Source organism: Girardinichthys multiradiatus, chromosome 24, assembly GCF_021462225.1.
Source record: "Girardinichthys multiradiatus isolate DD_20200921_A chromosome 24, DD_fGirMul_XY1, whole genome shotgun sequence".
Lineage (NCBI taxonomy): Eukaryota > Metazoa > Chordata > Actinopteri > Cyprinodontiformes > Goodeidae > Girardinichthys > Girardinichthys multiradiatus.
Genome location: NC_061816.1, coordinates 1,285,826 through 1,300,985, shown reverse-complemented (window position 1 = coordinate 1,300,985; position 15,160 = coordinate 1,285,826). Strand labels below are relative to the sequence as shown.

Sequence of the window (15,160 nt, the reverse complement as noted above, 5' to 3'; positions counted from 1 at the left end):
CCGGATGGACCGCAGCCTCCTGCCAGAGGGGAGAGTCTCAAAGAGTCTGTGACCGGGGTGCGAGGGATCAGCCTCTTCCCTGCCCACTTCAGGGTCCTGGAGGTGTAAAGTTCCTGGAGCGACAGTAGACTGCAGCCAATCACCTTCTCAGCAGACCTAATGACACGCTGCAGCCTGCCCTTATCCTTGGCTGTAGCAGCGGAGTACCAGATGGTGATGGAGGAAGTGAGGATGGACTCAATGATGGCTGTGTAGAAGTGCACCATCATAGTTTTGGGCAAGTTGAATTTCTTCAGCTGCCGCAGGAAGAACATCCTCTGCTGGGCTTTCTTGATGAGGGAGCTGATGTTTGGCTCCCACTTGAGGTCCCGGGAGATGATGGTTCCCAGGAAGCGGAAAGATTCCACAGTGTCAATTGTGGAGTCACAGTGCTTCAGGCTGGCTGGTGAGACAGAATCCGGTCCAGCAGCTTTCCGGGGGTTCTGTCTCCTGAAGAGTTTGTTGACGTCCCTCTCCTGGATGGAAAGAGACGTCCCCGGCGTGGGTAGGGGGCTGGTGGGGGTTAACTTCAGGGTGGGGGTTGGAGGTGCCAAGGCCCCTCTTGAGGTTGGGGAGGTGGATTGTGGCTGCAGGTGTTGGGGGGTGTCGTGGGGGATGGTTGCAGGACTGTCCCTTTGTCTTTCAAAGCGGCAGTAGAACTCGTTCAGGTCGTTGGCGAGGCATCGGTCGTTGATGGAGAGGGGGCTTTCGGCTTGTCGTTGGTGATCTGCCTGAGCCCTTTCCAGACAGACGCAGAGTCGTTGGCTGAGAACTGGTTTTGGAGCTTCTCAGAGTACAGTCGATTGGCCTCTTTCACTGCCTTGCCAAACTTGTACTTCGCCTCTCAGTATATGTATTTGTCCCCACTCCTGAAGGCCTCTTCCTTATCAAGTCTTAACCTTCTGAGTTTGGCTGTGAACCAGGGTTTATCGTTGTTGTAGCTCACCCTGGTGCATGATGGTACACAGCTGTCCTCACAGAAGCTGATGTAGGAAGTCACAGCCTCTGTGTACTCGTCCAGACTGTTGGTAGTAGTCCTGAACACATCCCAGTCTGTACAGCCTAAACACGCCTGGAGATTCTCCACAGCCTCACTGCTCCACTTCCTTGACGTCCTCACAACAGGTTTGCAGAGCTTTAGTTTCTGCCTGTAGGCAGGAATCAGGTGGACCATGATGTGGTCGGATTGGCCCGGTGCAGCACGTGGGACGGCTTGATAAGCGTCTTTGATGGTGGTGTAACAGTGATCCAGAATGTTGTCCTCTCTGGTTGGACATTTTATAAACTGTCTATATTTGGGGAGTTTGTGGGTGAGATTACCTTTGTTAAAGTCGCCAGCGACGATAACTAAGGAGTTTGGGTTGGTCCGCTCCACACTCAGTATCTGGTCGGCGAGCATGCGCTGTGTGACCTCCACGTTAGCTTGCGGCGGGACGTAAACACCGACCAGGATGAACGAAGCAAACTCACGGGGGGAATAGAAAGGCTTACAGTTTATGATGAAGGCTTCCAGGTCTGGAGAACAGTGCTGCTGAATCACTGTCACGTCGTTGCACCAACCACTGTTGAGGTAGAAACAGATTCCTCCACCTTTCGCTTTGCCGGAGAGTTCCGTGTCTCTGTCCGCTCTGTAGAGCTGGAATCCTGCCAGCTGCAGCACAAAATCTAGTATTAATCCACACAGCCACGTCTCCGTGAAGCACAAAACTGCAGATGAATAAAAGTCCCTGTTTTTCCCCAACAGCAGTTGTAGTTCCTCAAATTTGTTGGGAAGTGAGCGCACGTTAGAGAGAAATATTCCAGGTAACGGTGTTCGTAGTCCACGCTGGCGAAGACGTACCAGCACCCCAGCCCGTTTCCCTCTCTTCCGGAGTTTCACCGCGTGAAAAAGGTGAGCTCACCTTTGCTCACCTTTGACCAGAATGTCAAAAAATTCCAGAGCAGTATGCAGAAAAGTTGGAAATAACTGGTGTAGTAGCCCAGTACATCCATTAATCGATGTGGAACCTTGGGAATAAGTGCCTTGCCCAAGGTGATATCTACCTGTAGGAGGTCTGGAGCTGGAATTAAATATCAGGATAAATACTATCCCCAACACGTGCATCAACTCTAGACCAACAGTTTCCCGACAAAACTGGTTGCCTTTTAGCCAATAAATGTCACAGCAAGACAGAGAAAGACTAGAGGGGCTTGATTTCTGATGGCTGCCTCAACTGTAAGAAAGAGGACCTGTGTCTTCAGGTGCACCAGAACCAGCCTCTCTCTGACCTTCATAATGTGGGAGGTGAGAGCTATGGGTCTATAGCCATGAAGTCCTTTAGAATGTACTTTCTTTGGCACTGGGACCAGACATGATGTTTTCCATAGCTCTGGAGCTCTTTGTTGCTTCAGGCTCATAGCAAAGGGGTACTGCAGCACTCCACTCAGCTGACCCGCACAAGCCTTCAGAACCCTTAGGCTGATACCGTCAGGACCAGGAGATTTCCTAGGGTGAAGCTTTTAAAGCTCTCTACGCACCTGGTCAACAGAGATATCAAAGCTACATACAGAAGATAAATGAGGAGGGGGAGTCAGACTCAGGACATTCGGGAAACTGCCGAGAGGTAGTTGATGTAACAACGAAGCAGAGTTAAAGCCGCTACTGGGGTGGGACATTCAAACCTGTTTTAATTTTTAGGCCGTGGTTCATTTTTACTCAACTAAAACTGAATTAATGATGCTGCATTTTTATGCTGGGCCACAGGAAGAAATACTGCTGGAGTCACTGGATTTGAAAAGCATGACCACTTATTTTTAATTAAAATTAAGAAACTTCAGTGCCATCCATGCCCAGATGTCATTAAGACAATCAAGGAGAGGCTAAACAGAAACATTATGTTTTAAAGGGAAATAGACTTGACAGTCATCAGCACAAAAATAAAACACAACCCTCCAAGAATGGAGCCTTGAGGTATACCCCAGGGGAGGTAAAATCATCCACCATGACCCAGAAACTCCTATCAGAGAAGTAGGACCTGAACCATTAAAGAGCTGAGCCAGTGATGCCCACCCACTGCTCCAGTCTGGAGATGAGAACGTTATGATCCACTGGATCAAAAGCAGCTGGTAAATCTAAAAGCAGTTCCCAGAATCCGTTGCTAAAAAAACATCATCAAAAATCCTTAAAAGAGCCGATTCAGAGGTACGGTTTAAAGCCAGACAGGAACACTTCCATAATCATATGTTTATCCAGTAAGGCTTCAGCTGGTTGTAAACTGTTGTTCCAAAATTTTGGACAGAAAAGGGTAACTTGGAGATCGGCCTAAAGCTTAACAAAGCAAACTGATTGAGGCCAGATTTCACAATAGTATGTTTAAAATTGTTCTGCTCCACGCTGGAGGTCAAACTACTGTTAGTAACTTTAAGGAAAACGAGGCCAATAGAAGAAGAAAACTCCTTAAGACGACGTGGAGGAAGAACATCACAGGGGGAGCCAGATGGTTTTATATTGATAACCAGTGTCTCTAGAGTGGAAAGGAAATAAGGCTCCCAGTGATCAAAGACAGCGGGGCAGGTGACCAAGATGGACGGGTCATAGAAGGGAAGAGAAATACAGGCCCTAATGTCAACCTTGTCCAATAAATTAAGAAACTAATTACAGAGTTCTCTGGAAGCTTCTAGAGGAACAGGTTCATGCGCATTAAGAGCAGAGTTAAAGGAGACATCTGCAAAGTCCACTTTTTTAGCCTTTAAATACATTTTGTTGTGAACTTTGAGTCTGTAGGAGAGCAGAATAGTTTAATTCAGTCTCTCCAGGTGCTGCGTAGTGTTGTAATTATGAATCTGAGAATATTATTTAATATTTAATATTAATATTTTAATATTTTATCAAAGAATATTTCAGTCTGTTAAGGGTTGTCCTGTGAATACCAGTCCAGTAAGGCGATGGTATTAGGACAAAATAGAAAGGTGTGAGACGAGCTCTGACATCATTGAACAGCATAAACTCTGCACATATATGGAATGAATTCACACAATTTCTTAAAATACAAGAATTTATTAATAAAAATAAGTCAACTCAAAGTCACACATATTTCAATCAACAAACTCTTTACTATGCTAAAACATTCCAACTAAACTACCAAGCAGAATGAAAGAATAAGGAAGACTAATGGGCTATATACAATATAAACCAGTTGATTAAAGATGATTGGAAATCACGACCAAAAAGAGTGATGCAACATTACCATGCAATGTTTATGTTTGAGAACCAAGGATTATCTTGAAGAATCTGGAAGTGAAGTTAAGTTAGTCTTGGAACCAACTTAGGAAATAATTAGCAACATCTAGACAACCCTTCACAATGTAAGATCAGATAAAATATTATTTTAATAAAATAATGTTTTAAATAATGATCGGCTGAATAAACCAACCTTCTGGATGACTAATTCTCAACGTTGTCTAATTAACTGCCTTTAGTTATTGAAATAATATTTGAAGAAATATTATTAAAGGGGTATTTTGGAAAAGAGCCTAATCTTGCTGGAGAAACGGGCCTTAATGGTGTTTACTTAGTTATCAAATCTAGTAAATGATGTTCAGGGACTATTATTCACTAGCTTGAAAACTAACAACCTTTCTGTTGAATAGTCTCTGGTAGCCACCACATGTTCTCTACCGGTTAGCCGTTAAGCTAGCAAGAAGCGGATAGCTTAGCACCAGAATCAACACATACCTTTAAAATACCAGGGTTAATAAAAGGGTTAAAATGCATAAGCGCGGACGGCGCGTTATAAGCAATGTTCTGTTTAAAATCACCCTTTGAAATAAAGTTTATCCCAACCTTAAAACATACAAACAACACAAACCGGCACGTGTGCTACAGATAGCATGCTAGCACCAAGATAACCGAGTTTCACAAAACAAAACTTCATAACATGAAAACGTTTAGATCATTTCATCCTAAACCTATCTGTTAATCTGCCCAAACCTAACCTCTGACCATGGTGAGGAAATGTTGTCCAAGGGTGAAGTTTGAAGAAGGTATCCACAGTCAACAAGCGGTTAGCTCGGCCGCTCCGCGGGGTGTTGGAGGTGTGCTCGCTCTGAACAAAAGGGTTAGCTTTCAGCTAACCTGACCTCCGGAGCTGTAGCTTGAAAGACTGCTCTTCTGTCCGTCAACCAGCTGTTCGTTACCGTAACACGGTGTGGTCCTTCCTTCAGACTCGGCTTGTAGAAACAGCTTCTCTACCGGGGGTTTCTCTGCGACACAGTTTTGCTTCTGCGGGGCTTCGGAGAGAAAATGTAAGCAACTCTTACACTTTAATTTCCCCGTTCATGAATGAAAATACCGGATACACAGACAGTATTTCATTCTACTTAACTTTGCATATGATCGATGATCGTATGGCTTTGGATCCAGTTGAATGTATGTCTTTTTGCCAGCAAAAGACATCAGCCCGCTTTCCTCCCCTATCCGGTACCTCTGGAAGGCCGCGTGGAAGAGGGCCCCTTGTGGGAAAGGTGGGGTTTTATACAGGCAGTGGCATCACTGGGAAGTCCTCTGCTACCCCCCTTTCCCCCTTCGGAGTTTTGCTGAAAGTCTGTTAAAGGCAACTTATTTTGACAGTTCCAGAAAAGTATGTACCGGAGTTTAATGTTGAAATCCATGGCTGTAGGTTCCAACAGTAGATATCTTTATAATCTGTTTGCGCCGTATTTTTCTAGCAGTTTAAGCTCATGAAACGTCTAATTTCTTCCTCCTTTTTGTGAAGCTAATCTACTTTTGATCATAAAAGACAACCAGATGCACCAGACTGTTAGCTGCCAGACAGGAGACACACACACAAACAAATCCTTACTCTTGATAGGAGCTGCAGTTAATGGAAACCTGGTATCAGTCTCCTCCTTCACATTGAGCTGCTCTCCTTCCTGACTGGTCCAGAGTTCCTCCTGTTCCTCCTTTATCTGGAGGGGCTTTGGCTCCTGCTGATCCACATCAGGACTCTGTTCTTCAGGAGCCTCTTCTTTAACATCTGCTGGCAGCACTGAAACACATTACATGCATTATGAACAACTTTAACTTTATGTTTCTAAGCTGGTAAAGATTCACATTAGAGAAAAACATCTGATCAGCAGTGTAGAGAAAACTGAACCTCAGGAACCGACAGTTTAGGTCATGTGCAGAATCTCATATTTAACACCTGAATTAAATCACTATTATATAAAACATAATTGCCTGAGTTTTGACGTGAAGCAGATTGTTTGTGAAGTAGAGATTGTTCATATGAATACAGCACAGAGACCAGAAATAAACACATTTCATCATTTAATGCAGTGATAAGAAAAAGGAGACATAATTTATCATAAACCAACAACTACTTGTTCCTTAAACAATCCTTCAATGTGTGAAATATGCATCAGGCGGCATTAGTGGACAGTTTCTGAGGGAAATCCATCAGAACCCATGAGATCTATTCTATTCTATGATTAGTTGTAGCTTTAATTATTAAGTATCACTTTTATATCAGTGAGCGTTATTCAATGATGGGAACACGTGTTACTCCATGCTTGTGGCTTTATGTTCAGAATATTTGACGTGCAAACGATAGTTTAATATGCACTGAAGGAGCTCTCTCTACATCAGCAACAAGAAGATTACAGAACAGTTTTTGGTTATTTTATTGAACTTCATATTCAGTGAGATGTTTTGTCCTAAACTAGAGGTCTGTCACCTTTACAATAAAAAGAGCAATTTTTGCCCTCAGTCCAGCTACATAAAACTAATTTAAAGACACAAATCTTACATGACCTTTTAAAAAAGACAACTTATAATTTCTGATAAATATCTACTATGTTAAAATGTATTTTTATTTTTAAAGAACCTATTTTATTTTTAGGTTAATAATGAAAAAAAAAAAAAAAGAGGATGGACACATTTTCCTCTAATGGATGTTGATATTTGTGGAAAAGGATGTAAAAACATCACATAGTTTCTAACCTGATGACAAGAAAAATAAATGTTGGGAAAAGTCTGTGGAAATCTAAATAACTGCTAAAACCTGCATTTATTATTTTATCTTCATTTTTAAAAACATACACACATCAGATCCATTGACTTATATCGGCTCACTTCACCGCAGTTAGATGATCCTCTGTCGTTTCAAACTCTAATACAGGTCCTTCTCAAAAAATTAGCATATTGTGATGAAGTTCATTATTTTCCATAATGTCATGATGAAAATTTAACATTCATATATTTTAGATTCATTGCACACTAACTGAAATATTTCAGGTCTTTCATTGTCTTAATACGGATGATTTTGGCATACAGCTCATGAAAACCCAAAATTCCTATCTCACAAAATTAGCATATCATTAAAAGGGTCTCTAAACGAGCTATGAACCCAATCATCTGAATCAACGAGTTAACTCTAAACACCTGCAAAAGATTCCTGAGGCCTTTAAAACTCCCAGCCTGGTTCATCACTCAAAACCCCAATCATGGGTAAGACTGCCGACCTGACTGCTGTCCAGAAGGCCACTATTGACACCTTCAAGCAAGAGGGTAAGACACAGAAAGACATTTCTGAACGAATAGGCTGTTCCCTGAGTGCTGTATCAAGGCACCTCAGTGGGAAGTCTGTGGGAAGGAAAAAGTGTGGCAGAAAACGCTGCACAATGAGAAGAGGTGACCGGACCCTGAGGAAGATTGTGGAGAAGGGCCGATTCCAGACCTTGGGGGACCTGCGGAAGCAGTGGACTGAGTCTGGAGTAGAAACATCCAGAGCCACCGTGCACAGGCGTGTGCAGGAAATGGGCTACAGGTGCCGCATTCCCCAGTCCTGGGCTACAGAGAAGCAGCACTGGACTGTTGCTCAGTGGTCCAAAGTACTTTTTTCAGATGAAAGCAAATTCTGCATGTCATTCAGAAATCAAGGTGCCAGAGTCTGGAGGAAGACTGGGGAGAAGGAAATGCCAAAATGCCAGAAGTCCAGTGTCAAGTACCCACAGTCAGTGATGGTCTGGGGTGCCGTGTCAGCTGCTGGTGTTGGTCCACTGTGTTTTATCAAGGGCAGGGTCAATGCAGCTAGCTATCAGGAGATTTTGGAGCACTTCATGCTTCCATCTGCTGAAAAGCTTTATGGAGATGAAGATTTCATTTTTCAGCACGACCTGGCACCTGCTCACAGTGCCAAAACCACTGGTAAATGGTTTACTGACCATGGTATCACTGTGCTCAATTGGCCTGCCAACTCCCCTGACCTGAACCCCATAGAGAATCTGTGGGATATTGTGAAGAGAACGTTGAGAGACTCAAGACCCAACACTCTGGATGAGCTAAAGGCCGCTATCGAAGCATCCTGGGCCTCCATAAGACCTCAGCAGTGCCACAGGCTGATTGCCTCCATGCCACGCCGCATTGAAGCAGTCATTTCTGCAAAAGGATTCCCGACCAAGTATTGAGTGCATAACTGTACATGATTATTTGAAGGTTGACGTTTTTTTGTATTAAAAACACTTTTCTTTTATTGATCGGATGAAATATGCTAATTTTGTGAGATAGGAATTTTGGGTTTTCATGAGCTGTATGCCAAAATCATCCATATTAAGACAATAAAAGACCTGAAATATTTCAGTTAGTGTGCAATGAATCTAAAATATATGAATGTTAAATTTTCATCATTACATTATAGAAAATAATGAACTTTATCACAATATGCTAATTTTTTGAGAAGGACCTGTATTTCTGAGCTGGGCTCCAGAAGCTCCCCATGAGTCTCCCACCCCCAGTGAACCCCAACAAGAACCTCCCCACAGGGCCACCCCCAACAAGGACACTGTTGGTTAACAAAGCCCGGAAACCACCTTGACATTCTCCCTTTCCCCCACACCCCCCCTTTTTTGCTGACAGGACACTTGTAACCTGTAACTCTATGCGTTACATTAACGCTCAGCTTGGACTCCTGCTTTACTTGCACTGCCATACTTGCACAATGATCACCTGCACTGTTGTATTGCTCTTGCATCCTATACTGCTCTACATTTACTCTCACTCACTTAAAACTGTGCACATATATTTATATTATATTATAGATATGTTTATACTGTTTAATTTGTACTGTATTGAACCGACTACGCCAAAACAAATTCCTTGTATGTCCAAAAACGTACTTGGCAATAAAGCTTTTCTGATTCTGATATCGAACACATCCCCCCGAACCCAAACGCCACAAATCCCCACCCCCACAGGTGAACTCCGCGGCCGAGAAGCCGATGAAGCCACACCCACACAGCGCAAGCTCTAAGAACCCCCGCCGCACCCCATAAATATCTAATATGTTAAACTTTGTTTTTATTTTTAAAGAACCTATTTTATTTTTAGGTTCTAAAATAATGAGAAACAAGAGGATGGACACATTTTCCTCTATTGGATGTTGATATTTGTGGAAAATTATGTAAAAACATCACATAGTTTCTAACCTGATGACAAGAAAAATAAATGTTGGGAAACATCTGTGGAAATCTAAATAACTGCTAAAACCTGCATTTATTATTTTATCTTCATTTTTAAAAACACACACATCAGATCCATTGACTTATATCGGCTCACTTCACCGCAGTTAGATGATCCTCTGTCGTTTCAAACTCTAATATTTCTGAGCTGGGCTCCAGAAGCTCCTGCTGATGTTTCACTATCCTAACAACGAGTTCTAATTCAGAGGAATAATCCACCAGCAGACTGAAAACGGCTCCTAAACTTTAACTACCATCCACACAGTTGGCATGAAGAAGGAAACATCCAAACCTAATCTGGGCTGGAAAACATCATCCATCATCTGGTGTCTCTTCCTCTGCTGCGTCCTGCCGCTGTTTGAGCTCCTGCTTCCCTCCAGTTTCTTTGACCAGATGTTCCTCAAGCTGCTGGACTTCTTTCCAGAGTTCATCAACTGCTGCTGCTGCAGCTCTCTTACAGCTTTATCAACACTCCTGCTTCTGGGCTGCTGACGAACAGGGAACAAAGGATGAAGAACCCGGAAGAGATCCACGTGTTTGGGAAGTGGGGGCGGGGCCAGCGGAACCGGAAATAAATGTATTGTTGTTATTATGTATTACTGTTGCACGTGTGTTTTTACAGTTGTTTCCAAACACGATGTTTCAAAGTGAATATTTCAAAATACGGATGAAATTTGTTGAGACAAGGTAACAATTAAAATGCCGAGCAATGAGCCAGGAGGCCCCAAAGAATGAAAAACATTTGAACATTAAAACAAACTTCCAAGGAAATACAAATATTTCTAGTTCTACCTGCCTTCTTGTTTCAACAGGTTTGGATATCATTTACATTTAGGTCAGAATCCTTGTAGACTGCAATAAAGGGAGATTTTAGTCTAGAAAAGTTGCATTTGTGCAAAATAATAAAGAATTAGTGATTAATTCTCACAATTTCTGATCATATTTAGGGACATAAAATGTTCAAATATCAGAAAAACAAACATTATCCACCTTATTCAGGATAAAGCAGAAAATACAGTACTGAGCAAAAGTTTTAGGCAGGTGTGAAAAAATGCTGTAAACAAAGAATGCTTTCAAAAATGGAAGTGTTAATCATTTATTTTCATCAACCAACAAAATGAAATGAATGAACAAAAGAGAAATCTAAATCAAATCCATGTGTGGTGTGACCACCCTTTGACTTGATGTGATTATGAATCTGAGAATATTAATTAATATTTAATATTAATATTTTATCAAATAATATTTCGGTCTGTTAAGGGTTGTCCTGTGAATACCAGCCCAGTAAGGCGATGGTATTAGGACAAAATAGAAAGGTGTGAGACGAGCTCTGACATTATTGAACAGCATAAACTCTGCACATATATGGAATGAATTCACACAATTTCTTAAAATACAAGAATTTATTAATAAAAATAAGTCAACTTAAAGTCAAACATATTTCAATCAACAAACTCTTTACTATGCTAAAACAATCCAACTAAACTACGAAGCAGAATTAAAGAATAACGAAAACTAATGGGCTATGTACAATATAAACAAGTTGATTAAAGATGATTGAAAATCATGACCGAAAGAGTGATGCAACATTACCATGCAATGTTTATGTTTGAGAACCAAGGATTATCTTGAAGAATCTGGAAATGAAGTTAAGTTAGTCTTGGAACCAACTTAGGCAATAATCAGCATCGTTATCAAATATTAAGAAAATAAATACTACAAATATGTGTCAAGATTTTTATAATCGAGTAGAAAAAAGGTACAATGATTATTTACAAATTTATACAGATGGTTCAAGAGATCCAAAAACTGAAGCAACTAGTGTAGCAATTGTGATTCCTGAATTAAAGGTTAAGATTTCAAAAAGAACATCTAATTTTTTGAGTATATATGCAGTAGAATTATGTGCTATATTATTGGCTTTAGAATGGGTAGAGGATACCAGTATAAGCAAAATATTAGTTTGTAGTGATTCTATATCAGCATTATTGATCGTAGAAAGGGGAAGTACAAGAAATCAACAAAACATACTTTATGAGATTATTTTTGTTCAGCATAGATTATGTGAACCAAACAAAAATATAGTAATAATATGGACTAATGCTCATATAGGTATTTTGGGTAATGAAAGAGCAGATAGGTTGGCTAAGGAAACTGTTAAAAAAGTAGATATTGATAAGCCAACCAAGTTGTTTAAATCTGAAGGTAAAAGTATAGTTTGGAAAGAAAATAAGAAGTTATGGAAAATGAGGTGAGATAATGAGATAAAAGGGAGACATTTAGATAGGATTCAAAATACAGTTGATGTTACAAGAATGAGAGGATTAAATAGGAGGATGTAATTATAAATAGAATAAGAACTGGTCATAGTTTGTTGATTGTCACTCTTTTTAAGAAGGGGAAACATCTTACTGGTTTATCTAATTGGTGTAATTCTATAGAAATGATGGAACATGTTTTTATAAATTGTGAGAAATATGTGAGTCTACGAAGATTATTGAGTGTGGAAATAGGTTGTAATAGAGAGCTGAAATTTGATTATGTGGTTTATCAGTTGAATAGTGATGGAGGGGAAAGATATTTCGTTTTTTGAAAAATACTGGTCTAATTAATAGAATTTGAGGAAACAAATAATGAGGAGTTAAATCCAAGAGCTGGTAGTAGTGCAACAATGATGGATGCAACCTGCCGTTAAAAACTAAAGTTGTTAGCAACACGAACGAAAACAAGCAGGAAACTGGAACGCTACAACTCGGAAATGACGTAAGTTCCGACGTCCCAGTTCCGACTTCCGAGGTTCCGCAGTATTTATCCTTTGTTCCCTGTTCGTCAGCAGCCCAGAAGCGGGAGTGTTGATAAAGCTGTAAGAGAGCTGCAGCAGCAGCAGTTGATGAACTCTGGAAAGAAGTCCAGCAGCTTGAGGAACATCTGGTCAAAGAAACTGGAGGGAAGCAGGAGCTCAAACAGCGGCAGGACGCAGCAGAGGAAGAGACACCAGATGATGGATGATGTTTTCCAGCCCAGATTAGGTTTGGATGTTTCCTTCTTCATGCCAACTGTGTGGATGGTAGTTAAAGTTTAGGAGCCGTTTTCAGTCTGCTGGTGGATTATTCCTCTGAATTAGAACTCGTTGTTAGGATAGTGAAACATCAGCAGGAGCTTCTGGAGCCCAGCTCAGAAATATTAGAGTTTGAAACGACAGAGGATCATCTAACTGCGGTGAAGTGAGCCGATATAAGTCAATGGATCTGATGTGTGTGTTTTTAAAAATGAAGATAAAATAATAAATGCAGGTTTTAGCAGTTATTTAGATTTCCACAGATGTTTCCCAACATTTATTTTTCTTGTCATCAGGTTAGAAACTATGTGATGTTTTTACATCATTTTCCACAAATATCAACATCCAATAGAGGAAAATGTGTCCATCCTCTTGTTTCTCATTATTTTAGAACCTAAAAATAAAATAGGTTCTTTAAAAATAAAAACAAAGTTTAACATATTAGATATTTATGGGGTGCGGCGGGGGTTCTTAGAGCTTGCGCTGTGTGGGTGTGGCTTCATCGGCTTCTCGGCCGCGGAGTTCACCTGTGGGGGTGGGGATTTGTGGCGTTTGGGTTCGGGGGGATGTGTTCGATATCAGAATCAGAAAAGCTTTATTGCCAAGTACGTTTTTGGACATACAAGGAATTTGTTTTGGCGTAGTCGGTTCAATACAGTACAAATTAAACAGTATAAACATATCTATAATATAATATAAATATATGTGCACAGTTTTAAGTGAGTGAGAGTAAATGTAGAGCAGTATAGGATGCAAGAGCAATACAACAGTGCAGGTGATCATTGTGCAAGTATGGCAGTGCAAGTAAAGCAGGAGTCCAAGCTGAGCGTTAATGTAACGCATAGAGTTACAGGTTACAAGTGTCCTGTCAGCAAAAAAGGGGGGGTGTGGGGGAAAGGGAGAATGTCAAGGTGGTTTCCGGGCTTTGTTAACCAACAGTGTCCTTGTTGGGGGTGGCCCTGTGGGGAGGTTCTTGTTGGGGTTCACTGGGGGTGGGAGACTCATGGGGTTGGGATCGGAGCTCGTTGGGGGGTCGGGACTGCTCCGTCCTGGGGCGGCTCCGGTTGGCGGGTTGCTTTGGGCCATGTGGACCCCTCTTTTGTACATAGCCCCCTCTCCGGAGGTGGATGGGGGTTGTTGGGGACTGGGTTCAGGGCAGGGGGACGGGATCTGGGCCGGGGTCACCCGGGTCTGGGCAGTACCGGTGCTGTCTGCCTGCCTCTGCCCCAGGAGGGAAGGGGACCACCTCCTGGGTCCGGGGGCTGGTTGCCCCGAGGGGGTACCGGCGCCTGGACCTGGGAGTATAGAGTATGCATGGGGAGTGTGAGTGAGTGTATGACGTCCATTGTTGTTTATCCTTACGTTGGGTGTGAGTGATTTTATGTGTATGCATGAGGGTGGGAGTGGATGATTGTGACTGTGTGTGCCTGTTTTTGTGTTTTTGTTTTTCTGCGACAGGTTGGGTTTTGGACTGCTCCCTCTCCTGGATCAGTTTCCTCCCCGCCACACCACCTGCCGGTGGTTGGAGTCTCTTCCCGCTGGTGTACTTGTGGTTCTCGATGTCCGCGGCCGGGTGCTTTGGTGTGGGCTGGCTCACTCCCGGCGGCTGCTTGCCGGGGCCTTGCCCCCTGGGCTCTGTTGGGCCTCTGCTTGGGGGGTGGTGTGTCCCGGGGTCTTGGGCCTCTGGGTCCATGGCTGGATCTGATCGGGCGTGGACGGCTGCCGGCAGGTCCTGTGGGCTCGTTGCTGTGGCTCCCTAGTACTTCTGCACAGTCGCTGCTGGGTGGTTCCCCTGGGACCCTCCACTGCTCTTCTGTGGGGGTTTGCGGTAGTCCCGGCGGTGGTTCTCCTGGGGTTCCTGTGCTTTGGGGGGCCTTTGGATGTCTGTGGCTCGGATCTCCTCAGTGTCCGTCCAGGGACCATGGGGCAGGTCTGTGGGTCTTCACACTCGCTATTGCATATTTTTGTGGAGAAACCTTGTATACAAAAGCGCGTCCACACCCATACTCACAGGTGTTAAGCTTCAGGTGTTGACAGATACACAGATCTTCTATATTGGGCTGCACCTCTCACTAAGTACATTTTACATTCAGAATTACCGTGTACTATTTTGTTAAAAAAAAAAAAAAAAAAAAAACAGCTGCAAGTGTATAAGCAAGCAGGGTGTAATCTTGTATTCTCTTTATCCTTCTTTCTCTCCTCCACTCTTTCCTCCTTTTCTCCCCTTTTTCCCCATCTCTCTCTTTTTTGAGCTTCTTTTTTTCCTTTTCATTTCAGTCTCCATGTCCGTAACAATTGAAATATTCCCAAATAAGTTTATAATAAAGTTTATTTTATAAATATCAAGCAGAGCTTTAAAGCATTAGCTGTGATGCTCTGCTTGTGAAAGTAAGTCTGTTGGGCAATTTCTTGGCACTCAGACAACAATTCTGAGCGATATTCTGCCGGAAAGGACACGGTAAAAAAAAAAGAATGGCATGTTGTGAAATTATGATTATTTGATTATTAATATTTAGAAAAAAAAATAGAATTTAACAATCATAATTAATATATAATGTATCATTGATT

The 15,160-nt window shown here is 42.2% G+C and overlaps 2 protein-coding genes across 3 annotated transcripts in view; one reads left to right on the top strand and one right to left on the bottom strand.

Annotated features, from left to right (window-relative positions):
• The window catches only part of LOC124861468, a 32,685-nt gene extending 22,643 nt beyond the window's left edge, over window positions 1-10,042 (bottom strand). Inside the window, exons 1-2 of the mRNA XM_047355262.1 lie at window positions 9,827-10,042; window positions 5,880-6,065 (exon numbers count right to left, since the gene is read on the bottom strand). Of these exons, the coding sequence (XP_047211218.1) occupies window positions 5,880-6,065; window positions 9,827-9,965 (325 nt within the window). The 5' untranslated portion in view covers window positions 9,966-10,042. The remainder of the gene's footprint in view (window positions 1-5,879; window positions 6,066-9,826) is intronic.
• The window catches only part of LOC124861401 (NACHT, LRR and PYD domains-containing protein 4C-like), a 609,184-nt gene that overhangs the window by 292,986 nt on the left and 301,038 nt on the right, over window positions 1-15,160 (top strand). The gene's annotated exons all lie outside the window — the stretch shown is intronic.